We start from the raw sequence: 26860 nt of genomic DNA on the forward strand, positions 1-26860 counted from the left end.
CTTGTGGGCCAATACACTGCAGACTTCAGCTCACTGCCTCATTAAACACAGCATAAACATCAGCTAATTAGCAAGGCTCTCATGAACTGAATTCTGAGCATTAAACAAAGTTAAACACTAATCTCCACAGCACTTCGGCCTGAGAAGGTCCCCTGTTTGACATGCCTGGTCTAAAGTGCAAAGTGCAAATACAAATCGTTACTTGCAAAGTAATAGATGCGTTTTAAATATGGCACTATTCTGTCTATTTTAACTTACCAGACAAAAATATATATTGCAACATATAATGTATTGTGAAAATGTATTAAAGTATTGTGATATTACATTTTTGCCAAATCGTTCAGCTCTAAGTATAGTGAGGGAGGCTAATGGTAAACATTAACAGAGAAGTGGTTTAGCCTGTTAGCAATCCGCCATATAATATAACATAATATAATAATAGTTTCATATTCTTGTAGAAAAAAAAGTTATCATTACGCAGCATGCGTAATGTGTTTTATTACCTGTAAAAGAGTTTCTGCTGTGGGTCTCTTTCGTGGACTCTTAGTTAAACACATCTTCACAAAGCTATGAAAGGCTGAAGACCTATAAAAGAGGATGAGAGTACCACAGACAAACATCAGATCAAAAATCAAAGTAATCAAAGTATTATCTAACATACATGCATGTATTTTGAGTCCTGATGATGGACAAAACTTGTATTATGTTATCAGCACTGGTATCCAACTCTGGTCCTGGAGTATACCCACCCGTGGTGTTTTCCCTGCTGTAATACAGCTGATTAAACCATCAGTTAATGAACAAGCTCTTCTTGAGTTCCTCAAATGTGCAGTACAGGGATATTTCTGGACCAGGAACCTGTAACTTTAAGCATGGCACAAACTATAACCTTACCATTTTGCCTTGTCTTTCAGTTTAGGTGGCTGAAAACTGCTCTTGGACATCACCATCAGAGCTCTACAACAAACCATCAACATTGTTATCAACAATTATATCTATATCCTATATTCTTATAAAACATACTATCAGTATCATAACAAAACATCATATCTCCAAAATGGAAACTTTAATGTACTTTCTGAACCATTTTTACTGGTTTTGATATATACAGTGGATTTTACATATGTACATGCTCATTTACTTCACAGAAGTAAAGTTTATGGTCCTCTTACTTCATGGGATGAAGATCGAACATGGGCGGCTGCAGCTCTGCTAGCTCGATGGCAGTGATGCCCACAGCCCAGATATCACACAAGTGGTTATAGCCACCCTTCTTCTCCACAGCTGCGACCTCAGGAGCCATCCTCAATTACGCAGACACACAAACCACACTTAGCACAGACTTACTGTGAACTGAAAACTTCAGCTGTTGAATTTTACAGTGTTTATTTGTCATTCACTCGGAAAAGGGGCACATCAATGTGAAGCTACAAGTAGCAGTTTGAAAATGTTAATTAATTAAAAAAAATGAACTTTAAGAGGCTATTCAGAGTCTAACTGACATATCATCTAACCCAGTGTTTCTCAAATCGATCCTAAGGGCCCCTCAGATGGTCCACAGTGCTCTCTCCCAATGTGTTGGGAGCTGGTATAGAGCAAAAATTTGGACTGTTTGGGGGCCCCTTAGGATCAGTGTGAGAACCACAGATTTAGCCAATAACATTGGCTAAATATTAACGTGCCAAAGGTTTCCAATACTGGCGGAAATTCTACCAACACTGCGTTGGTAACTGTTAAAAAAATAATATATATATATATATATATATATATATATATATATATATACACATATATGAATATGATGCTATTTAGAACAACAACCAAGCATATCCTGAGTCAATAAAGGAACTTTTGCTTGATAGCTCAATATTGTTTAATTTAATATGAATTATATTATTCAATGTTATCAGTTATCAATATTTGAGAATCATATCAATCAGAGCAAGCAGAGGCATCAAGTGGCAGTAAAGAATGTTTTGCACTGGAACTACAGTGAAACATACTGTGGTAAGACACATTAGAAATGGTTTCAAGTAGTGGTGTTGTAGTTGCTGTACAGACAGCTCACCAGTAAGGAGTTCCAATAAAAGACTTCCTCTTGGCAACGGAGGCACTGATCTCTGCAGCAACCCCAAAATCAGCTGCAGAGAGACGGACAGACACAAAGAGAGAGAGAGAGAGAGAGAGAGAGAGAGAAAGGGAAAGGGAAAGAGAAAGAGAAAGACAGAGCAAGAGTGCAAGAGAGAAAGCAAGAAGGTTGCAGACATGTACAAAAATAGCCAAAAGGAGTGTCTTCTCAAAGCATGACAAACATGAAGATGTGTAGAGGAATTTGTGCTGTGTGTGTGTACGCGTGTGTGTGTTTGTGTATGCATGTTTGTGTGTGTGCATGTGTGTGTGTGTTTGTGTGTGCATGTTTGTGTGTGTGTGTGTGTGTGTTTGTGTGTGCATGTTTGTGTGTGTGTGTGCATGTGTGTTTCAGTAGGTACAACAAATTCGCACTGACCCAGTTTGACATCTCCTCGTTCAGTGAGAAGTATGTTGGCTCCCTGCATTAAAAAGCACAACAAAACCTCAGTCTCAGAGTTCCAGCATGTTTAACACTTAAAAACAGTTAGACATAGTGTTCAACGACTGAACATGAGAAAATATTTCCAAAAACTCTTACAGAAAATGATATGTTGGTAAGTGAAAACATCTTAAATCTAGTCAATATATCTTCACTGTCTGAACAAATTGTCAAATCTCAAACCTCAAACTTGACTAGAGCAGGAAAAAACATGGATGTCACTAGACGTTAACAGAACACTTTTTAAGGTGATTTTGGAGCATTTCTTTTGCTCCATTAATCATGAAATTTGGGTTTGATTGGCAGCCTCTCATTTTCAAATTCCATAAAAAAGACAAAAATGGAGATAAAATAACAGTCCTGGTTAAATGACATGTTTTGTCATTTTTCTCACTGAAAATAAGTTAACACATCTACGCTACAAAGAACACACTTAAATATGGCATTTTTCTTCCATTTTTAATGCATGATTTCTATTTATTTTTTGAGTTTAATATAAAATATGCAGAAGCGTGTTCTCTGTAGTGGATGTGTAACTTATTTTTACATAGAAAATCAACAAAACATGTCACTTCACCAGGGATGCCAAAACTTTTGCAAGCAGTGTACATCAATGCCTATTATCTGCTATCTATTATTTCTTATTTTGAGATTACTGTAAGAATATTATAAGATCATTCAACCTATTTCTAGTTTTTTTAATTGTTTTATATAATAGCCAAAGAAATTATATCATTGGCAGATAACTTAGCTTGTTTTAGGAAGTACAACTTGAAATAAGCAAAAATGTCTGCAAATGGAATCAGCCTCTTACTAGATAAAATTACCTAAATAAGTCACAGTTGTCTAAAAAATATTTAAATTTAAACATAAACATTAGTAATACTCTTACAATGATTTCATAATTAGAAATATTAGATACCATGTCTAGATTTAGGTATAATTAAGGTATCATTTTTGCGGCATTGATCAAAAGAAAATGCTGAAACATGTTGAGTGCATTAGTGTGTATACATGCACTCAATAATCCGATCATAATTTCTGCAGTTATCCAACTATTCAAATGGTCATGTAAACACATACTCCAATCTAGAAATCCGATTAAGAAATCCGATAAAGAGAGCTGGATTTTAGCTCAGTAATCAGATTTCTCAGTGCATGTATACTCATACTCCGATTTCTATCAGATTTCTCAGTCTGCGCATGCGCGAGACCAGACAGTAGATGTTGCGAGATGGCAGTAAAACACTTCTGGAGAGGCGCTGAAACCAAACACAAAAAAGGATTTAAATATTATTCATCTTCTAGATGATGTACGTTCTTATTTTCAGGTAAAGTGGCAATGGTTTAAAAAAAAAGCCGCGGCATGAAGTTCGAGTTTTACGTTACGTTTACGTCACGTCTTCTTCTGTGTCTTCATATAGACCCAGAATTTCCCATTATCTGATTACTCAAGTGCATGTAAACGTGTTGATCGGATTACTGACAAAATCTGATTTTCTGCAGTTATTGGATTGTTATGTGCATGTAAACTCACTCAGTGATGTGAAGTGAGGACGATGCACTGTAATTTTACGAAGTTCATCACATTATAAAAGACTAAAACACTGTACTTAAGTGAAAGTCTTTGTTTACACATAGTTAAAATACCATTCTAAACAAGGGGTGTATCTAAAATATCACTGTAGGAATGAGCTGCACAAACAGGTTCACTGGAATGCTAATGAGGCGCTCGTCAAAACCCTCAGCTTGGGACAGAAAGCCTCACACAGGCCATCACAGGAAACACGTCAACACTTTAGATGTCTGAGTGGATCATAGTACCATCACAAACATCTGTATTCAACAGCTATATACAGATTTAAACACACAATAAGAAATCAGATTTATCTTTTGAACACTGCTTAGAAAATAATCATTACAGTATGCAAAGGTTTGGGCACCTATGGTTAAACTGCATGTTTTGTTAATTTTATAAGTAAAAATAAGTTACACATTTTCTACAGGGAACACACTTCTGCACATTTTAATGCACAATTACTGTTTATTAGCTGAATTTAACCTAATGGACAAAATAAAACAGAAAATGTGGTCTGTACAAAGTTTTTGGCACATTTTACATTTTCAGTAAATATAACTGTATTTCAGTAAATATAACTGACAAAATAAATAGAAATTGTGCAATTGTGGTCCTATTTACATTTATGTTAACTTATTACTGAAGGATGTTTTAACTTCTCTTCACTTGGAAAACTAACAAAACATGTAATGTAAAGTTTTGCGTAAGACTGCTCCTACCTTAATATCTCTGTGGATTTTGCCAGTCTCGTGCAGATGATTTAAACCCTGTATGTGAGAGACATTCAAGATTTACATCAAGAAGTCATAAATCTGTAACTACAGATACTAGAAAAACTAAGAAATAATGATATCTTGGCAAGTAAAATCATCTGTCTAATATCACTCATGTTGACATTGTTTTAGAATATTATAAGATTATTTTACGTATTTCTAGACATTTTTACTTGTATTAAGTCATTTAGTTTGGTGAAACTGTATTATTCTAATAACAGATAATTGTGCTTCTTTCAAGCATTATTTCCTGAAAAATGCATAATTTTCTGCACTATGTTTAGAAACAAGCAAACTAATTTTCCAACAGAAAGAAATTTCATTGATTATAATTACACAAAACAAGTAAAATAAGAACTAGGAATAAGATGAATAACTTTATAATATTCTTACAGCAATTTCAAAATGAGAAATATTATGTATATTGACCATATGGTGGGTAGAGTAGCCTAAATCAATACTCAAGTAAAAGTAAAAGTACTCATACTTGGGTAAAATAATAAATAAAACACTGATATCAATAAAACATAATGAAATTTAACACACAAAGGAAATTAGTAACTCAGTATAAATAGTAAAAATGTAACTGAGTAAAAAGTGTTATGATTTTAAAATACTCAGAAGAGTACAAATCTATCATTATCTTACTTCTATTTGGTGTATTTAAGATTCTTTCACTTGCCAAGATATAATTTTTGTAGTGTGGACATTTAGCAGGTAATATGAACTGAAAAAATGTGTAGTCCAGAACAGTAAAACAAGGTGATTACCAGTCAGTGCTACACTTATGCATAACAATCTATAATCTGCAGAGCAGACCATTCAAGAAAAGCCCTCACCTGCAGAGTTTCCCTGCAGATATAAGCAATCTGTTTCTCCTTAAGGGGCCCAGTCACTGTAACAGAGGAGAAGAGTTAATAAAAGGGTATAGAGAATTTGGGATATGTGAGTAATCTTATACAGAGAGAGGGGAGAGGGGGGATTATCGCAGTACATTTTGCCTTAACTAACTAACTAATAGTCACATTTTCACAATTTCACATATTTCACATTTTCACATAAAGGACTCATATTTGCCAATACTAATTGTAGTAATTTAAACATCTACTACAATATCACAGACTTGAATTGACTATAAATTGATGTTAAATACAAGGAGTGCCTTTGTTACAACCTACCCCAATACCAAGCCTTAACACCAGCCTTGGTAAGTTGAAACACTAAGTGTTAGAAGAGCTACGATGAGGGATGTATGACATGAAAGCAGCACAACATGGCTGTCAGTTAATGTGTAGATCTATTTGACTTTGCTGATCCTTTTGAATTAGACTATTTACTATATCAGCACAAGCATGTATAATTAGTTACAGTTAGAGTTAAGAAGGAGCCTGTTACTTTTTTCTGTTGCACACTGTAAAGCTAACTTTACCAACTCCACAGCTCTTTTCCTTCTACTCATATTATAATTGATAATCAAATTTTTTAACTAGAAAATACTGGGCTAATTATTTTTAGATGTCGTTCAGGCCTGTTTCAGAAGTCTCTAGCTCTTTTGGCTTTGACTTTTTCTGTCTGTTAACTTTTTTCAAATGCATTACAAATTTCCCCACTCGTGTCAGACACTGTATTTATATTTTTGTAAATGGTTAGTCTGAGATTAGTGTGGGTGCAACACAACACAGTTTACTTAAAAGACTTCCATTCAATCTGGGGTTAAAATTAATTCTGACTTTAATACTTTCAGTGGTTATCAAAATATGAACTTGGTCCATAAAATTAATTTCTCTTGTCAAAATCAGGTTTCTTGCTGTGAAATCGGCTCACATGACCGTGTACCTGCACCTGGAAGACCAGGAAGAAAGTGGCTGTACATAGTAGTGATCATGTGACTCTAGCTTATACCTGAATGGTAGATATGGTATTACAACTAAGCCAGTGTTAAAGCCCCGGACCTCCCTAGATGCACAATCACTAACTCTAGGCCAAGTGACATAATAAATATGTAGATTAACATTATATTTCTTCAGGCTGCAGCTGCATTTAACTGGCTTATCATTTTGCTTGATCATTAGACAAGCTACATGTGACAGGACATTGGCAGGACGAAAATACAGCACTTTTTTGACACAAAATAAGTTGTATTTTAAGCAAATGAACCAGGGCATGATTTTTCAATTAACGTGACAACTTGCACCAAAAAACAAGTCTGTCCAATAGTAGAAGAGCTAAAGCACATTTCTATTGGACAGTCCTACACTTTTGAGTGTAGCAAAGACATGTGTGCTTGTTTTAGAGTTGAGTTTGTATTTATCCATTTGTATTTACTTTTTTTTCAAAAGCTACAGTAGCCATGCACTATTTGCCTTAACTCTGCATTTTAATTACAGTGAACTGAATCACGTCCCTCGACAACAACTGGCCTATTTGGGGGCGCATCACTAGAACACATGCTGGTTGAAGGGAAAAAAAGAGGGAAGGTGTGTGTAAAGATAGAGGCCAATTTTGAACTCCAAAGCAGCCTAATAATGTAATAATGTTTGATCAACCGTTATATGTCCCAGTCAATGTGCTTTCCAGTCTTAAATCTCACCGTGTGACTGTGAACACGACATAATCGGTTACTACGGAACATATCAACAATTTGATAGATCACTGCTCAGCTTATTTGCATTAAGTTGCATAAAGAATGAGAGAGTAGAGCGAAGATGTTCATCAGCGGTCTGATATGTCAATTATATGTATATATCGTCGTCCCTCGCCTCATTATAGTGCAGTATGACACATTCTGTTTCATGTAAAGTATCAAAAGATTCAGACGGAAAACTGGACAACTTAACACACCTTCCGGTGTCCCTGCTGTAGTGATTTTTGTAAGGGTAACAACTCATTGTCAAGGTCAAGTCAAAGTCAAATTTATTAATATAGTGCTTTTTACAACAGGCATTGCCACAGAGCCGCTTTACAGAAAATGTGGGTCCAAACCCCCATGAGCAAACCAAAGGCGACAGTGGCAAGGAAAAACTCCCTAAGACCACAAGGAAGAAACCCTGAGTGGAACCAAGACTCAAAAGGTGAACCCATCCTCTTCTGGTCGACACCAGACAGCAAAACAAACACAGTGATAAGTCACAACAGTGAGAGATGCATGTCCTCAGGGAGTAGGCTGGTTTGTTAGAACACCGGTGTAGAGAGAAAGGTACCGTTTGCTAAGTGATTTGCTACTTGACACTAGCATGTTTTCTTTTCTGGTGGTCGAAGGTAATGTTGTTCTTCTGTGGAAAGCTAAGTCAGACTCCCATATGTTGTACGTGATGACTTTATCTTTCATTTTAAGAAAATGAAAGATAAAATGTGCTCAGATTTTACTGCCTTTTTAACTTTCAGTCATAATTGTTCTATTTTTTGCTTTTGCTTGCATAGATATGCTACAACACTATAAGTGGATTGGTAACTTCCTCAGCTTAAGTCATTAACTCATGCTAGGTTGGAAGTCACTTTGAAAGTTTAAATGAAAAGTAGACAACGACAATATTTGTCAATGATTTTTATCGTCCACATCAATATCAATAATATTGAATAATTGCTGGAGCCCTAATCACACTGTGTTGTATCATTATGGGCTAGCATACTAGCTTGTGGCTAGCAGGCTAGATCAGTGCAATATAAAGCACAGTAGTTGTTTAGTGTTCCTAGACTGCTATGAAATCAATCTGAAGGGTTCAGCCCAAACTCCAATAATCCATTAATATATTAACATAAGGCACATTTTCAGACGCTTATTTTTGCTGCATTGAAAAATGCACTGAATCACCACTGTAGCGTACTGAGGTGAATTATGAATTTTATGAAGTCATGCATTCTTTTGTAGTGTTGTAGAACATCCTAATAAACAGAGCTTACCATGATATATGTCTTGTAAAGACCCTCCTCCACAATACTCCATACAGATCCACAGCTTTGTGTTCCTGAAGGACAAACAGATACAGTCCAGCACACTTTTTCCATTACTCTCTCTCACTCTCTCGCTTTCTCCTCACACACACACAGACATTCAGAGAACAGTAACTGTGGTGAATTATGCATGCATACTATGCTGCGATGAAAACAATGTTTACAAAATATATCTCAAAGCCATTCTAGGTCTGTAACTCTTCTCAGTGTGTGGGTGTGAATAGTGACTACAGTACTGTGTGGAGCGTGTGTGTGCTTGTGTGTGTGTAATGTCTTCATTACTGGAATGTGTCTTCCTTCGCCCAGACGTCTGCTGGGACATCAGCCTGAATTCAACAAACAGCAGGCCTGCATAACTCTACCTGTGATAGCTGCCATAATAGGCCACAATGTTCTTATGCTTGCACTCCTTCATCGTGGTGATCTCCTGCTGGATTGATGAGATGTCGTCTCCTGAAAGGAACAGAACATATAACGTTACAGTAACTCTAGCTTGAACTGGGCCAGAGTCCAGGCATAGTGCAAAATTTGCCTTTGTGAGACCGCAATACGCGCCCGCAATGTGCCTGAATTTAACGCTTGATTCACTAAGACTGTGGCTTTTCAAGCAAACTGTGCACGGCCCTGCCCACTAACTGGAGCTGTTAACAAGCTCAAGACAAAACAGGATATGAAAATTCAGTACTAAAGAGACAGAGGTGGTAACAAATGTAACCATAACACAGGCTGCGTGCATATTGCAGCCGCATCAAAGGTTTAAACAGTGTTATTCTAATGGTGAACATTATTTCAGCATGTGTTTATCCATGGCACGGAAATTAAAAACCAGAAACTTAGCTTTATATATAGTGAGTCTTAACAAACATTCTTGCAGTCCAGTTTGCAATTTACATGCATTTACTTGATAAAAACTGAATTGTGCGCTACAATTTATTGTAAGGCTGAATGGGATTTTTGCCAATGCTCAATAAACCCTTAAACTGGCAAAAGAATAAATGTGCTTGTGGGTGCATGTGTGAATACATCAGTATCAATGACACAAAGTAACTAGTCAACTGATGTGCAATTAGTCCAAGAATGGGGTTGTTAAAGGTGCACTATGTAAGATTCGGGGATTTGGAGACCTCTCTGGTGGAAAAGTATAATTACATGCAATGCGCAGAAGTACACTTTGTAAAATAGGTTGTGCTTTGGATGAATCTGATGATTCCGAGTGCATTGAAAGAGTATTCAAAGACAACCCAGTCAAAACTTGATGACGGACGTGTCTTCCGAGCAGGTAAGTGAATGATGTACTGTTGTTATCATGTCTTCATCAGTATAATGTTAATTTTGCATTTGTATTTTCAAATCAGACCTTCTTACTGAGCTGTGACGTTTATATGTAAAGATGTATGATGTGGTCCAAAAAACAATCATGATTTTAGGCTTTATACAGAGACTCACAGCTGTACACACAGCACATTTTAGCATGTTTTTTCCTCCTGACTCAGTACTGCTACAAAAAGTAATTTAAACAAAAAATCTTACATAGTGCAACTTTAAATTGACATTGTTCACCTACCAGGATCCAGTTTAACAATCTTAATAGCAGCCATCTCTGAAGTTTTGATGTTTCTTGCCTAGAAGAAAACAAAACTCAAATTTAAATAAACAAAATGAGGTTTTACTCATATGCTGTGTTCATCAGAGTTATAGTACATCATGTTTTGACGGCTTACTGTATGTGTTACAACATAGTGTTTACTCTGGTAAAGAGGTGGAATGAGACAGGAATAGAGTTTTTCATGGCAGCTAGATTAATGAGAAATAATGCAATATCAGCTGCATTCCACTGTTGTGTTTCTAAAGGTCACCCTGCACTTCAGGTCTGGTCCTAGTGCCTGAAAATACAGCACTCAGTCCACTCATTTTACCTTTCAGTACCTCAATGTGATATGTTTATAATGAATATATAAACATTTTGTAGTCTCTTTAAGTGCAAGGCCCTAAATATGGCCTATACTTCTGTCCTTCACTTTCTTATCTACATAATTTAAATACCACTGGTTAGTGAATAGTTTACAGTAACTAATGAATATGAACTAATGTTTCGATATTAATAAGTGAATAATAAATCAGCATCTCAAAGCAGTTAACCCCTTAAATTCCTGGGTTCATTACATTCAAGACTTATTATTCAGTGGCTATGTGGAAAACAATGCAAACTGGTAGCTAGAGGAATGAGGTGCGGAATCTTGGCCATGCAGGTTAAAGGTCAAGCTGTGGCCTGATCAGGGAGCACTGACACAGCTCATTAATAACTGATCTGCAAAATTAATATGGCGTAGCATAGCAGCTGTGATTTGGCAGTCTCTTCCACCAAAAGAAAAACTAAACCAGGAGTGGTATCATGTGAGGGGCGGCACGGTGGGTAGCGCTGTCGCCTCACAGCAAGAATGGCCTGGGTTCGATTCCCGGGCTGGGCGGCCAGGGTCATTTCTGTGTGGAGTTTGCCTGTTCTCCCTGTGTCTGCGTGGGTTTCCCCCGGGTACTCCGGTTTCCTCCCACAGTCCAAAAACATGCAGTCAGGCCAATTGGACATGCTGAATTGCCCCTAAGTGTGTGTGAATGTGTATGTCTGTCTGTCTGCCCTGTGATGGACTGGCGACCTGTCCAGGGTGTATCCTGCCTTCCGCCCAATGACAGCTGGGATAGGCTCCAGCACCCCACTGCGACCCAGAAGGATAAGCGGTTTAGATGATGGATGGATGGTATCTTGTGAGCGTTGATGTTTTTAGCAACCAGTGCTCAGCAGAACGATACAGGCAGGGCAGAAAAACAGGTAAAACACTATTTAACCAATTAGATCATGTGTCAGACCTACCTGGTACATAATTGCAGAAATAATGCAGAATTATGTAGGATGGCGAGAAATGGAGCCGATCATGAATTTTTAGTGCTGATTCTGATTTTTACAGTTAAGTTGGCTGAGGGACGATATTTTGGCTGATTTTTATTAGTCTTCTGTGTTCAGTCCGAAGCTCACACTATGTGGAGTAAATAAGCATATGAAAAACACTAGCACATTTTAACCAAAATTGCAAAATAAACAACATAATTTGCTCTTTAATGGGCCAAATAGGCATTTTAAATTATTTACCACAATGAGTTATGCATAAGTATGCTAACACATTTTGGTTTTGGTGTAGCAGCAGTTTGTTTGGAATGAAAACCTGCAGCCACACTGGTCCTTTGCGATTAAGACTGGACACACTTATCTACTGTTGTAGTATTTGAGTCTGGTCTTGATTTCAAGAGTCTAAACTGATGGTCTTGGACTTGTCTCTGTATCATGGTAAGGTGGAAATTGCCTTGAACATCTGAGTGCAACTTTTCTCTCTCATTATTAAATATCAACAAAACCTTCAAACAGAATAAAGCACCCTTTCTCTACATGTCTAAATAAAATCTGTTCACTGCCAGTTGATTTCATTGATCTTTCCATGATGGCTTAACAGGGTATTATCTGTCAGTGTTCATTGTCATTAACTGGTTATTGTTTGTTTGTTTTTTGATATTCATTGGTTCTAAAATTCAAACTTCCCCTGAGAGCAGATCAGAACATAAGGAATACTATGTTTTCATTTAATAATTAAAATGGATGTATGTTGTTTGGTTTATATTCAGTTGACTTTAGGTGGTGATTCTGAATAAGTTTTAGAGAAGAAGGACAGAGAACAACCTTCACCATTATTTGCTTTAAAGGTTACAATGCAAAGTTGGACTAAGCCTATAATATAATAATAATTATCACATTTTTAGACTGCATTGTTACTGCTCAAAAAAATCTCCAATATGACAACTTTACAGGAGAACACAAAATTTTTTAATGCAAGTTAACGTATAGAGATCCTATTTCAAGCAATTTCAGAGCATTTCTATTGGTCCCCTCATGAATTCTTCACACAACATAAAGGACAGCTGCTGTGATCAAATGATGTGGAAAAACGAAAATACAAAAATGAAGATATTTGGTTTTTTTTGCACAGCAACAAAACATTTAATGTTCTGTTTTACAAAATATCTCATGAACTATACTATTATGGATTAATATATTTCATGTTAAGTGAATGATAATTAATGTACAATGAACTAAAAATGAATTTAATTTCTTCCCCTTTGCTTGACCCTGACTCATCTCTAGTGGTCTTGTCTACAACACTACACCTAACATAACGTGAAAGTCCTATGCAATTAAATGATTTTCTTAGAACCATTCATCCAAGCCCAAAATCCTTTAGGAACCTTTATTTTCGAGACTACAGTGCTAAACGTATGCAGCTATTGGCAAAAATGGCGTCCATGTTTGCTTTCTGTCAGTGATAAACACAGAAAACCAACCATTCCTGCACAAAACCTGGAACTTAGCTGAGCTGTCTTCCTGTTGTTTTTCCTGGCATGCCAGTGGACTTCCTGCTATGACCGAAGCGTCAGTGCAGTGGCTCTTAACAGTTTCACAGTGCAACCTGAAATAACGTCGCTGTGCTCTCAGGACAATGGCCTGGACAGGAAATCACTCACACTTTGATCAACAGTCCCGCAATTTTTCTTAGGCCAAAATCCCCCCAAAATATCCAAACTGGATCTCTCCAAACTGCTGATGTGGAAAGCTGCTGAGTATTCATGTTTCTTAAGGATTTTCAGATTTTGAGAGATCTTTGACTCTGAGATTTCTGAGCTGAGATAGCCAGCAGAGTGCGAAAGGACGGCTTTGTCTATTGTAAAAAGCAACAAAGGCTTGTTGGCTCGCCCACTCCGTTATGATAGAGTCAGCTGTGCAGGGCTGCATAACTGTGACACTTTGGGACTCTACAAAGACATGTGTGTTCTTAGGATGTAATCATTTCAATACAGTATTGAAATGTGTTGTGTCACTGATACATCACTCACTACAGGGCCTCTCTTTTACCAACTTGTCTAGAAGCCGCTGTCAATGATCAGTTCATCAATCAGTTAATTCAGACGTGAAACTTTCAAAAAATTGTTAAAATTGAAACAGTTACATAGTTATCCTGAACGCGTAGTGTCAGACCACAGTAACAACAAGCAGACCATAGAAATCTTTAAACAATACAAAAACCTGAACCGCCTGAAAGGTCTTTATTTCGCATAAGAACATTTTACTTTGCACTGCATTTTTGGTTTTGAAATAAAATTGATCTTAACCTAAACGCCGTGTATAGCGTATAATTACAGTTCTGTAGAATCAAGACGTTTTTAATATTGTAAAATATCAAACATTGAATCTCAGAATGGAAAATTGTATTGAACCTGAAGATATATGTGCATCGATATACCTCTAGTTTCAGACTCATGGAATGTGAAGGTCACACCTGCATGTCTGCTATCAGGCCTCGTACATTATGACAAACACAAAGACTTTTTAGGCCTTCCCTGCATTTTCTTCACCACTGACTTCATCCAAGTTTTTAATAGTAAGTGGTTAGCAAAAGTATTGTATTCTCACATACTTACTTGCACACTTAAAAAAGACGGTTCTTCAAGGGTTATTTAATAAACACAATGGTTCTTTTTAGATCTATGACTTCTATACAGAACCATTTCATACTTAAATGGTTCTTTGCATGGTCAAAGGGTTCTTCAGATTGATGGAGAATGTGTTATATATGGTTCTACATAGCACAAAAAAGGGTTCTTCTATTGTTAGAAGCTTGATATCGAAACAGTAGCAGAACCTTTCTTTTCAAAAAGGTTCAATACCATTTCACCATCCAAAGAACGCTTTAAGCAACTGCAAATGGTTCTTTGAATTTTCATGGTTCTATATAGAACCTTCATCTTTATCAAGGAACCCTTGAAGAACCGTCTTCTTTAAGAGTGTAGATTTAGGGTTAGAGTTAACAGAATCCATAACATTCAATGTAATGTTCTGTTGCATTTGATTTATTTTTTAACTGAAAGATAAAGTTAAAGACAATGTTTTAACAAAGCATCTTATTGTTAAATTACGTTCAGTTTTATTTATAATCAATAGTGACAATCAGCAGTGACGGCCCTGCTGGCCAATATGAACTGATTCCTCTAGACGTTTAGTCCTTAAGTTTAGACAGCGAGGTTAGAGAACATATTTATAGGCTGCTTGAACAAATTACAAACACAAAACTATTACTAATACAAATAATATTCGCTGCTCCTCAGAGTCAGAGCAGAGGCAGTAAGCGAGGAGTAAGATCAGAGTGCAGCCTAGGAGTCCACAGAGGAGGAGCTCTGTGCTCACAGGGGTATATTTTAGGTCCTAAAAAAGATTTATTACGTAATCTAAACGGTGACTGAAATCACTGCTTAGAACTCTGTGAAGGAAACACAACAGATTTCTTAAATGAATGAATAAGACCATCTCAGCGCTCTAAACCATGACAACAGTCCTCCGTTAAAACATACCAAGGAGAAGCTAAAACGACGAGCGGAATAGTGAATCAGCGCGAACACAAACCGCTCAAGAATTCCTCGACAAGTAACAACTGAAGGTAGGTGAGTGTGCTCGGTCTGGTCATGTCAGCGCGCGCTCAGGTGGATCTTTTTCCATCCCGTTTCGGCAGGTTCAGGTTATAAAGCGACCTTTCACCCCTCTCACCTTAAACACATCCCCGTATGTTCCGCTCCCGATCCTGTGGATGATCTCATAGTCATCCAGAGGGTCCAGAAAAGAAACTCCGATGGTGTTCATGCTGTCACGGAGTCGGACTCTTCACTGCTCCTCAGTAAACCAGCATGACAGCGGAGCCTCACAGAAACACATCCGAGGAGCTCATTCAGCCACAGAGAAAGTCAAATTAAGTACTTATCTGAGCGAAAACCAACACCTGACGGGCCTCTCCAGTGAGAAAGAGCGGGTTTTTCCTCTCACACGTCCCTGTTAGCTTTATATGACAAACTCCCCACAGCAGGACTGAGGCGCTGAAGACAAACAGCGATGTCCGACTCGTGAACGAATCGGCTCCTTCTGAATCGGTTCTTTTCAATAAACCGGTCCAACCGATTCCCAAGCTCCAACTGAATCGAGCACGAAATCATTGTACGAGCATGTTAAAGGCGACGATTAGAAAACACATAATTAAAATCAAAATGAGGAAAATGAGTGATGGGAATAATAGAAAATTCTCCAAATAATCCAAAAAGAAAAAAAAAAAAGTAATACAGTAAAAATATATTCAGGGTTAAAAATAAAAAAAGTAACTGCATAACTTGAAATTTTGACTTCATTCAACTTGTAATATTAATTTAACAGAAGAATAATTTTTACATTTGTTGACTCATTAAAGTTAACTTAATTTCAAGTTAAGCCAGTTCCTTACTTTTTTAATCTCAAAAGTCATGTAACTTTTCACTGTGTACATAAGAACAGCCTGTTCTCTCTGTGGACTCTCTTGTTTGTTGGCTTTGTGTATTACTGTCTGACTCCAATGGGTCACATCAGACTCATTGAACATCCTCCATAGAGATGAGAAAAAAAAAGGAGACTCATGACTCAATGAATTGTTGAATTAAGCACGAAGGAGAACGTCATTGCACGTCAGCATTCACCACTAAGCACTACATGCCCATAAACAACACTAACATTTGATCTCATACGAGGCCGACTGAATAAGAATTCTATAAACACATAATACAAGTTTTCAGGACTTTATTTTAAAAACAGGGATAGTTCAACATTGATCGACAAAGTTGTAAAGAGCATTCTACAAGCATACTGGCCCTCAAAAAAGGACACTTGCCATTTTACACACTAAAGGCCACCTATGAAGCAAACAAGCTTCGCACTAATATGGCAACAAACAGGAAGGAATGAAAGCGAGCAAAGTGAAGAGCATGTGTTACTTGTCCGTACATGCTATTGTAAACGTCCTACTGGGCTGAAAAAGGCATGTAGAAAAGTGTAAATTCTATGTCTGAAGCTTTATGAAAGCAGGCTATTGGAGAAACAACTTCATTCTTTCAAAAAAGTGTTTATAGCATGTTAAACACTAAACTTTGGCGTGTGGTAACTTTATTTTATACAATTACCATAAAAGGAAAGATATAAAAGTAAGGCAACGTAATGAATCTCTTACCATACAGCAGGACTTTAAACTCTAGTCCTGAAGGGTCACAAGACAAGTAAGTGTTCTCCCATTAAAACACATGAGTGACTTAACAATTAGCAGATGAATCAAGCAGGTGACAGCTTGGAACCACTGAACTGTAGAGTGTTGTGGCCCTCAGGGACTGTAACTGGTGAACCCTGCTTTACAGCAATAAATCACATCAATCTTCAGTGCTGGTACAAGATGGACCACACAGTGAACCACCAACAGTTTCCACCTTCATCTTCAAAATTATCATATCCCACGAATGCAGGTAAGCTAATGATGTCGATTCAAGGTGAAACTAAGCAGGAAAAGAACAGTTCTTTCAATAAAGAACATTCTAGAGAGTCTTGCGGGGGCGTTTCATGAAGGACAGGGTGTAATCACCGGAGGGTGTGGGTTTCTGCCTTTTCATCTGAACTTGTGACTGGGCGGTGAGCTGCAGCTTGATGGCGCTGGAGTTAACCTTGGCCGCAGAGAGCAGCTCCTTCATCCCCTTCATCTTCTCACTGTGGAAGGTCACCACCGGCCCACTAGCTGCTGCCACTGGCTGGGTAGGGGAAGGCGTGGGACTTGGGGAAGATGGTTCATTCTTTCCATCTGTCTCTTTCCCTCGACCTCCAGCCGAAGACCGACGACGGCCTCCTTCTCCCCCCACTTTTTTGGGCAGAGCAGGCTGGGCAGGTGGAGCGGCGGGTGCAGCCGAGGCTGGTGGAGAGGTCCCTCCTTGTTCCTCGGGTTTGGACTCGCGCCTTGGGCCTCTCCTGCGTCCCTCACGCGGGTCATCACTGGACTGATCGTCATCATCCTGCGGTTCTGCCTCTTTGGTGATAATAGTCACTTTCTGTCTTATCTGAGTGGGGAAAATTCAAAAAGAGTGGGTTTATCAAGCGTTCCCTTTTGAAGGGATGCAGCACTGTCCAACAGCGTCTATATTTTCTGTTTTATTTTGTGCACAGCTACATTGAGTTTACCTTCTTCTTTTGACAACTTTATTTAAATTTTAAGTAATAACTAACTGGAACACTTGAAAAACAACAGGTGAAGGTGACCTACTAAACAGTGAATAATTTATAGATAAAGAGCTGATTTTTTTTTGCCTTTAATATGCTGTAATTAAACTTACCAGTAGCTTTAACATGTCTACTCTAAATTTGTTTGGTATGAAGGAAGTATGGGGTAACTTTCTCACATGGACACACAGCATACCACCTATGACCTTGTTTTTCCTAATTTGAACTTTTGCCTATTTTTTTTATTTTCTTATTTAGCAGTGTGGCTGTGACAGAGGAAAATAATACGGTAAATCAAAACAGAGACAAAAGCGCACTATTAATAAAAGGTGGGCAACATATACTAAAATTTATATCACAGTATTTTCCTCTAGTTGGACAACAGTGATATTCCCATACACAAAAATAAGTAAGTCAGTAAGTAAATACATAAATAAATGACTGATAAACCATTTATATTTTATTTCCTTTTTTATTATTGTCCCTTTTTATACGCCTATTGAAGCAAATAAAAATTAAGATTCCCTCTTGACTATAAAACCAATAATACAGCAAACTGCAACAGAGACAACAGCAAACTTTTAAAGAGGGGTGGACAATATAGTCTAAAATTTATAATACAATATTTCCCAATAGTTGGACAATAATGACATACCCATAAGCAAAATAAATATGTAAATGAGTAAATACATAAATAAATGATTGACTATTTTTTGTATATTTATTTGTTTATTATTATCCATTGTTATAAGTCTATTTAAGGTAAAATATACATTCTTGTAGATGCTTCAGTTCCCTTTAACGGTACCAGTTGGTCGCCTCTTCTCCTGCTTACTTTAAATTACTACTGACAAACTCATCCGCAGTTCTATTTTGCACCTATTTAGCTGGTCTCTAAAACAACATTTTACTGTTTGCTGCAGTTAATAAAAGCCATTCTGTGACATTTGCTAAGTTTATTGCTCTACCCCACCTGCTGGATGGATTCTAAGGGCTGATGCATCCTTTAATGAGATGCTGCATTGTTTTTTATGAAGCAACTGTAAGAAGAAACGAAAAAAAGAACCAATGGCAACACGACACATCTGCAAAATAAATGCTTCCATGATGGTTTTGCTTTTATACCAGCTTCTTCTAGTTGCATGTGCCATAAGGCAGGTGGCAAAATAGACTCACTTATGCAGCCAGTATAAAAGGCTACGCTGACTGATGTGGGCTCGACTGCAAGTGGGACTTAAAGATGCAGTTAAGACTTCAGGACCTGTATTCACAAAGCTTCTCAGTGCCGATCTAGGATCAGATTCTTCTCCTATTTAGTATGACTTTACTGACAGGAGCAGATGCTAGACCAGCACTTCTACTCTGAGAAGCTTTGTAAACATGGGCCCTGGTCTTCTTGCTGAGTTATTTAAACTGTCAATTTCAGTGTTAAATCTGTCTTGGGAGAAAGGGCAGGTTTGTGGTTCACCGGTTTTGGGCTTATCACTGCACTTACAGTATGGCAAATCAATAGCCTGAAACAATGTCATACCAACATTCACTTCTATATCAGTATACCTCTCACTCTTTGTTTTAAAGTTACCTATCAAGGGCTCTGTGCAATACTCTCACATAAACAAAACTGTAAAGGTAAGTGACCAAGAGTTTACCTGCGCCTCAAATCGACTGAGGGACTGAACGAGGTAGGTGGCCCAGCCTACATGAAGCACAGGTGTGGGACTTCCCTCCTCCCACTTACAGATTCCATCATAGAAACGCAACAAGTACGCAAAGCATTCTGGGTCGTGGAGGGCAGAGACAGCTGCAGCCTGTCTCGGCTGGTCCTACAGAAAGGAGGCAAATGGAAATAGTTTGAAAAGGAGAGAAAATATGCAGTACATCAGTACACAGTACACAGTAATCAATACATGTAATTGATTAAGGCTTTAACTCTAGGTATTAGGATTTACCTTTTCTGTCCCCTCAGCACCCTCTCCTCCACTCTCAGCAGCAGCAGCAGTCTCTTTCAGCAGGGTCGGGATGACATCATTAGCAATATCAAAAAACTCCTTATAGATCTCCTCATCCTCACGGCAGTAGTTGTAACTAAGAACAAACAGGAGATGAGGAATAAACAAAGGATGTTAACTCGCAAGGTGATAAAGATATAGTTATTCCCCAAAAGATGCTGTGTGAAGACACTTTTAAGTTATTACTACAAACAATGCTTCTGACAAAATGGGTGCAACAACATCAGTGGTGGATGGTGGATTAAAATAAAAAAATTATATTCAGCTTTCAGAAAACATTTATTATGCCCTTAAATGGCCAGGAGCCACCAGCAGGTCTAAACTTTTATTACAAAATGCTTGAACATATGAATAACTGCAGTCCAAGTTATTAATGAATAATTAGTTATATATATATATATATATATATATATATATATATATATATATATATATATATATATATATATATAACTATAGTATATTGCTGTTGTCGGAAGAAAACCTCGTATCTGCAAAATGATAACTTCACAGGAAAAAGAAAAAACCTACTTTACTTTTAATGTATGTCAATGGAATCAGACTTTTTTCCAAGTCATTCTGGTACGTTTCTTTTGGTCTATTCATCATGAAATTTACAAACAATGTAAAGGGCATTAATCATTTTCAAATTATGTCAAAAACTGAAAAAACTGAGATACGACGTTTTCTTTTGACTGCAGCGCTATGATAACAACTAATATATAATAATAAGTACGCGGCAGTTCTTCCTTTTACCTGATGGTGGCAGCAGCACTGTAAAATTACAGGGTAACACGCTGCACTGTGGGAATTAAGTTAGCTAAAGTTTAAGAGCCTTTCTTCTCTGACTAGACCCGCAGTTTGATTTACTGAACAACATTTCGTCAAGACTTCAGTCATAAAGCACAAACTTACCACTGAGCCCTGCCGATTTTGCAGAGATTTTCGAATTCAAATACTTTTTTTTCCCACAGAATATGCATGTGCCTCATATTTCAAAAGATTAATACATTTAATAACAATAGACAAGAAACAAAATATGGACATTACAGCATGAAGGACACATGGGAAGGGGGAAAGGTCACCCTACCCACATAGAGAGAATAAGGCCAATTAATCTCTCCTGGGCTCCCAGCCACAGAAAACTGTGACATCACTGGTGATAAACTCCCAATGAGAGGGCCAAAGCTTAGACAGCTGCACCATTCAGGAGCTCTCTGTCACCGATTCTTGGTAAATTTCACAGTCAAAGTCCTAATGCCTCACATACAGTTTTGTGTTCTCCCTACTTTACTACACCTGACTACACCGATGAGTTTACTGGTGTGATGGTTCAGGAAAAATACAAAAATGTGCAGAACACAGAGTTCCTGTGACTGAGAACTACTTTGCTTATCTGAACTGCCCGAACCAAAACACTGTGGCATCTAGAAAAATTCAGTATACAGTGTGTGAATTGGTGATCACTAGCTGATTGTGTCCAGGAGGAACAGGAAACAGGAAGAGAAGCAAAGGGAAGTGGTTGGGAGGGAGCAGGCGGTTTTGGGCGTGTTTGGTGCAGATATCCTTCAGGACATAAGGACAGGAGATAGAACTATTTATACGTATCCAGTCTGTGCTGCGTACGTTTAGGAAGGAAGGTGCAGGTTGTTCAGTCCTCTGGGACTTCCACAGTCTGAGGGTGGACTGAACTTTACTGAAGGTGAGGATGACACTTTACACTGGACATAGAATGGCTAATGCAGGGTCTAACCTTCAAATTTCACTTAATTTTGTTGTCTCAAATTTAAATTTATTTTTAAGATGTGACAATTTGTTGAAATGCTGCCTGTGCGTACTAAAAACAGGACAGAAAATATCTGAACAGAAAAGTTCTGGATGCAACAGCATAGCCAGTAACACCTAGGCTCACTATAATGGTACTGAGGTCAAAATAACAATTTTTTTTCATACTCCATAGTAATAACAATCAGTTCCTTAAAACAGAAATCTCCAAAAACCAATCATCTTCTTTTCCAACCAGTAAAAAACTTCACTGGTACGCAAAGGGCCAACACTGCCACCTTCTGTCACAAAAAAACAGTTAACATCACCCTTGACTATAAAAAAATATTCCCTAAAAATCTATCATGTTACAGCTTCACTAGTATGTATGTAAACAAAATATATATATATAATAAAAAAACAGGCCGACAGCTGAACTCACTCTTGCATGACAGAAGCAGCCTCGGCCCAGGCCCCTAAAGCTTCCCGCACATTTCTGTGCCTGTAGTGGTATCCAGCCAGGTACATGAATGGATAGATGTGCTCATTGTTGTAGTACTTCTTAGCAGACTCCACAGCCTTGAATCACAATGAAACAAAGATGCAGCATAAGTGCCTGAACAAAAGTTTCATTCTGAGACACTAGGGGGTGACATGCATCATGAATACTCTGATATAAAACTCCTTAGCGACAAATCTTAATCTCAGAGTTAAGTCTTAATCTTTGTTGAATAAAAGAACACAATAATGTACAGTTCAGTAAAACTTGTAGTATGGTGTCATCTTCAATTTGGCCACAAAACTGCATTTGTAGAACCATCTCATCTATGTTTGGTGCGATAAATGGCATATAAGCTAACATCACCCATCATTTAAAAGTTCAGTTATGTTTACAGGTGGGAAGACTGCTGACTTGCTATGGTTTGCTTAAAAATAAATGAATAAATGAAATATTTTTAAAACTGTTTTTTTACCATCACTGGGGCTGTTACAGTGGTAACTAAATTACCTAATAGGAGTGTACAATGGAAGTACATTTCTGCATGATACTAATGTAGTTACACCGGCTAGGCTATTGCACACAGTGCATCAATGGATATATAATGTCCACATGTATACATCAGAAGCCATGCAGCACAGTAATGAAACAGAATGTTTCTATGACGCTTTTGATTTCCCATACCAGTCACGATAAACATTGCACGAATATTTTGAACAAGCTTCTAGAGGCATGGCACCAAAAACACAAAATTTTAAATGGATGCTTTGTGTGGTTTTGTGTGCACAGCCAGTATAAAAGGCCACAATGAGTAACACAAGGGTGCCCTGCACACATTTCTGTTTTAAATGTGCCTCATATAGCTGTGTGCTCATTTAGAAAAAAACAGAAAACTGCACAGTGATACATTTCACCACTGTGGTTTTGCAGTGATCGTTGCAACCCTATGCACAACGTTTTCATGTTTCATTGCCTTTTTGACTGAAGCAAAGCAGTGGTACCGTGAGATGGATTGAGAGTGGGTCTGCCTTGCCAGAAATAGGTTCTTGATCTTCAAGATCAGCAAGAGTGCCCATTGCCATAGGATATCTGCAGGACAAATGGTAAAAGAGCATATACTGAGCAGACGTTGCTACACAGAAATAAAACATATTGCTAACTTTACTTAATGCAAATATGTACATAAGCTCTGCATTGCAAGTAAAAACTCCAAAACACAAAAAATTGTGTTGACATATTTTATGTAGAACCAATGTAGAAATTTCAATTTAAGCTAGTGCTTTTTTTCAGTGTAGGCTTTAAAAATGATCATGGACTAATCCTGCTACACGTACTGACATAATGGTTACATTCGCATAAAGAACTTATGTGATGCACCTCTCTAAGTCTCCTCGTTCATACAGCAACCAAAGCAGCCTCTGCAACAGAAAAAAAGTTTTTCAGAACTCAAACTGTACTCTTTGGGTTCTTCAGAAATATCACTTGTTGTCCAGTAACCAGCATCTAATAATAGGTCACCTGCTGAAGCTGCAGCAGCTCACTACTGTCCGTGTGCAGATCTAAAGATGGGTTGATGGCACAAACCATAAACGCTACCTCCATATTACGGTTGCACTTCATGTAAGAGCCTTTTAAATACAGCCAGCTCTATAAAGAGAGACACAGAATAGGAACAGATGGGGACAAAAGAGTTCATTATAAAATTAATAGGTGGCGCTTTCCTTGTCATACAATTTCTCTTAACTCGTTAGCTAGTAAGATCCTAGCTAACTAAAATTTTATTTTATAACATTTTACATTACTCAATAAATGCCTTTTCCCAAGAACCAGCTAAAAGTCTCAGACAAGGATAAATTAATGCTCTCACCCTCTCATTGACTCCAGCAGTGACAGTTTGGCCTCTCCTGTCTTCATTGCCCTTGCCGTGCCATGTGACCTCAGCTGTCTCCTCACCCCCTTTGCCGAAGATCACCCAGGCGTGGTCCTCAGACAGTGCCAGGTGAACATCTTTTAGTCCCAGAACCTGACATGCAGCTACAACTGCAAATGCCACGCCAGAGCTGTCCAACTTTGTGCCTGAGCAAAAACAAAAACACAGATCAGGAATACAACTGTTAGTGCAAATATACAATAACTAGCTTGATAGAAGTCATATTCAATAAAGTCATGCTAAGAACATTGTGTGGCAATGGCTATCAATTCAAACATCAAAGGCTGTTCACACACCATAAAAGTCCCTGTGATTCATTTGATGAGTGGCCTTATTACTACACTGAAAGGCTGAACAGTGACTGTGCACAATTAAAAGAAATTCATTTAAGTTGTAGTCTGTGGTAAGTATGTAGTAGCAAAGACCAAGCATATGATTTTTACACGATTACATGTGTTCTCACACTGCACATCACTGAGAGCTTTCTTTCCATACTATACAATCCCCACCTGTGATGAGACTGAAGAGAGACTGAATGTGGGCTCTGTCTTTAAAGTACGATCGGCTCAGGCTGTTCCAGATTACATCTGAGACCTTCTTCACCAGCTCCCGGCTTGAACCACCTGCAGGCTTGCGGTACACAGACAGGTCCACTGCACCGCGGATCTGTGCTGTGAAGCGTTCATGCAGTGCAGATATTAATCCTAGCTCTACAGTGGGGAAGCAGGAGTTGAGACAGTCTCCTTTTAGAGGTTCAAAGCGCACTCCTGGCACATTAATGGGTACCACCCGGTTGACAGCCAGAAAGTGCTCCACAAAGCCCAGGACCAGAGACAGGAGGGCCAAGTCTGGCTCAGCGTTCGCCAGCTCCGCCTCAAAGAGCTGCACGACTCCATCGATGCCTCTGAGGGGAAAGTGCTTCTTCTGAGCTGACCGGAGCCCCATGTTCAGGTACTGAAGTTCAGGAATGGACTTCTGTAACAACCTAAGGCAAACAGACAAAGCATGTTTAACTTGAACACTGCACCTGGTTTTATTCTTGGGAGGTCTGACTTTCAAATGATTATGGCATGATCTTAGCAGCAGTGACTCTGACCAGCAGTGGAAGGTGACAACTGAACATGCTCATCCAAGCAGGTTACCTAAAACATCAAGACTAACTGGATTTAACCAGCAACATTTAGATCCTCATTAGTGACCACTGATAAAGATGAGGAAAGGGCGGAGTTCACCGGCTACATTCCTACCTATCAAGTAGCTGTTAATAAATGTTACAGCTTTTACGGCCTCTTAGACGATCAATATTGCCCAAACACTTGACCTAATTTTGCTGACTAACGTTAACATTAAATTCTGTGTAAACTAGTCTGGCGTTCAAGTTTGCTAACTAGCTAATCCAATCCTATCTCAGCAAAAGTTGACCAAAAGGCAAACCTCACAAAACTATAGGTAGATTATAGCACTGTTTTCAGATATTCTGGCATAGTTTCGAAACTAGATGATATAGGGAATAATCTAGAAACTGTTAGCCGACTCCTAGCTAACCAGATTAGCTTTCTCGTGTTCTGTGCACATGCATTAACCTAGCAACGGCAACAATTCAACATTAACTAGCCAATTCTTATCTCTATTAGGTAAATATGACAAGGTGGAATATTTAATCAGCTTTATAATTCTTATTTTAGCTTGTATTCCTGTCAAAATTGTATCAGACACACACCTTTGTTGGAAGATTATGTCCACATGCTTTTGTTTTGCTCCTCGCGTTTGCCGCGCAGCAGAGGGACTCTACCCTGCACAAACATCAGAGCGCTAAACGATCTCCTCACACAGGAGCTCCGCCTCACAGAGCACAGCTCAGCCCATCCGTACCTTCTGCAGATCACTCGGACCGAGCAGCCTGCGGAAGGAAGAGCGATGTGATTCCTGTGCAAACAATGCAGTTTGGGAAATGTAGTACTGTAGAATCGGGGCGGACTCCTACGGAAGTCCAGGGAGGCCATGGGATAGCTATGATTTCTGAACTGTTGTTTTGAGATCATTACTTAATTGTCTTGTGATTTCAAGATAACAAATGTTGTTTTTCGAGATCACAACTTAATTGTCTTGTGATCTGCACATAAAAAAAAATTCAAGATAACTTGATCTTGACAATTTTGAGATCACAAAAAATGAGCTATGATATCCAGAAAACATGATTTATCTTTAGATCACAAGACAATTAAGTCATGATCACAGGGGAAAAAAAACTTTTTGTTATCTTGAGATCACAAGACAATTATGTTTAACAGTACAGAAAATCATAAATACCTCGTGGCCTCTGGATTCCCGCAGGACTCTGTCACTTTGGACTGTATTGGCTATTTTAGATTAAGCTTTGCCACAATACGATACGATTTCGATCTGTAACAAGAAAACATTCGACAGGTACTAAAGATACGATGTGCTGGAATTCCCCTCAGTAACACACCATCAAAATGACCTCAACATCAAACAATTACACTAATAATAATAAAACTAACAATTAAATATACAGTCAGCTTGGCAGTAAACTGCTCTGCTTGAATGGTCATCTCTGTTATCTTTCAGTTTTAACCACAGAAATGGTGCGCCATTTTTTATTTTTTATTATTATTTGTTTTTT

The 26860-nt window shown here is 38.1% G+C and overlaps 2 protein-coding genes across 2 annotated transcripts in view; both read right to left on the minus strand.

Annotated features, from left to right (window-relative positions):
- The window catches only part of map4k2 (mitogen-activated protein kinase kinase kinase kinase 2), a 32192-nt gene extending 16308 nt beyond the window's left edge, over positions 1 to 15884 (minus strand). The window contains exons 1-11 of the mRNA XM_036596399.1: positions 15510 to 15884; positions 10437 to 10494; positions 9235 to 9325; positions 8822 to 8886; positions 5761 to 5816; positions 4868 to 4915; positions 2507 to 2549; positions 2069 to 2141; positions 1173 to 1304; positions 895 to 957; positions 504 to 585 (exon numbers count right to left, since the gene is read on the minus strand). Of these exons, the coding sequence (XP_036452292.1) occupies positions 504 to 585; positions 895 to 957; positions 1173 to 1304; positions 2069 to 2141; positions 2507 to 2549; positions 4868 to 4915; positions 5761 to 5816; positions 8822 to 8886; positions 9235 to 9325; positions 10437 to 10494; positions 15510 to 15602 (804 nt within the window). The 5' untranslated portion in view covers positions 15603 to 15884. The remainder of the gene's footprint in view (positions 1 to 503; positions 586 to 894; positions 958 to 1172; positions 1305 to 2068; positions 2142 to 2506; positions 2550 to 4867; positions 4916 to 5760; positions 5817 to 8821; positions 8887 to 9234; positions 9326 to 10436; positions 10495 to 15509) is intronic.
- Positions 15885 to 16544: 660 nt separating this feature from the next.
- On the minus strand, positions 16545 to 26712 carry men1 (multiple endocrine neoplasia I). Its single transcript, XM_036597730.1, has 11 exons — positions 26527 to 26712; positions 25937 to 26116; positions 24726 to 25201; positions 24154 to 24362; positions 23805 to 23933; positions 23664 to 23704; positions 23288 to 23375; positions 22230 to 22366; positions 19964 to 20099; positions 19664 to 19837; positions 16545 to 17854 (listed from the first exon to the last, which is right to left on the minus strand). Exons 3-11 carry the CDS (start codon positions 25159 to 25161, stop codon positions 17342 to 17344), a joined length of 1863 nt encoding a protein of 620 aa, XP_036453623.1. The 5' UTR covers positions 25162 to 25201; positions 25937 to 26116; positions 26527 to 26712; the 3' UTR covers positions 16545 to 17341.
- Positions 26713 to 26860: the final 148 nt, after the last annotated feature.

The sequence above is a fragment of the Colossoma macropomum genome, unplaced genomic scaffold, assembly GCF_904425465.1.
Source record: "Colossoma macropomum unplaced genomic scaffold, Colossoma_macropomum, whole genome shotgun sequence".
NCBI classification, from domain to species: domain Eukaryota; kingdom Metazoa; phylum Chordata; class Actinopteri; order Characiformes; family Serrasalmidae; genus Colossoma; species Colossoma macropomum.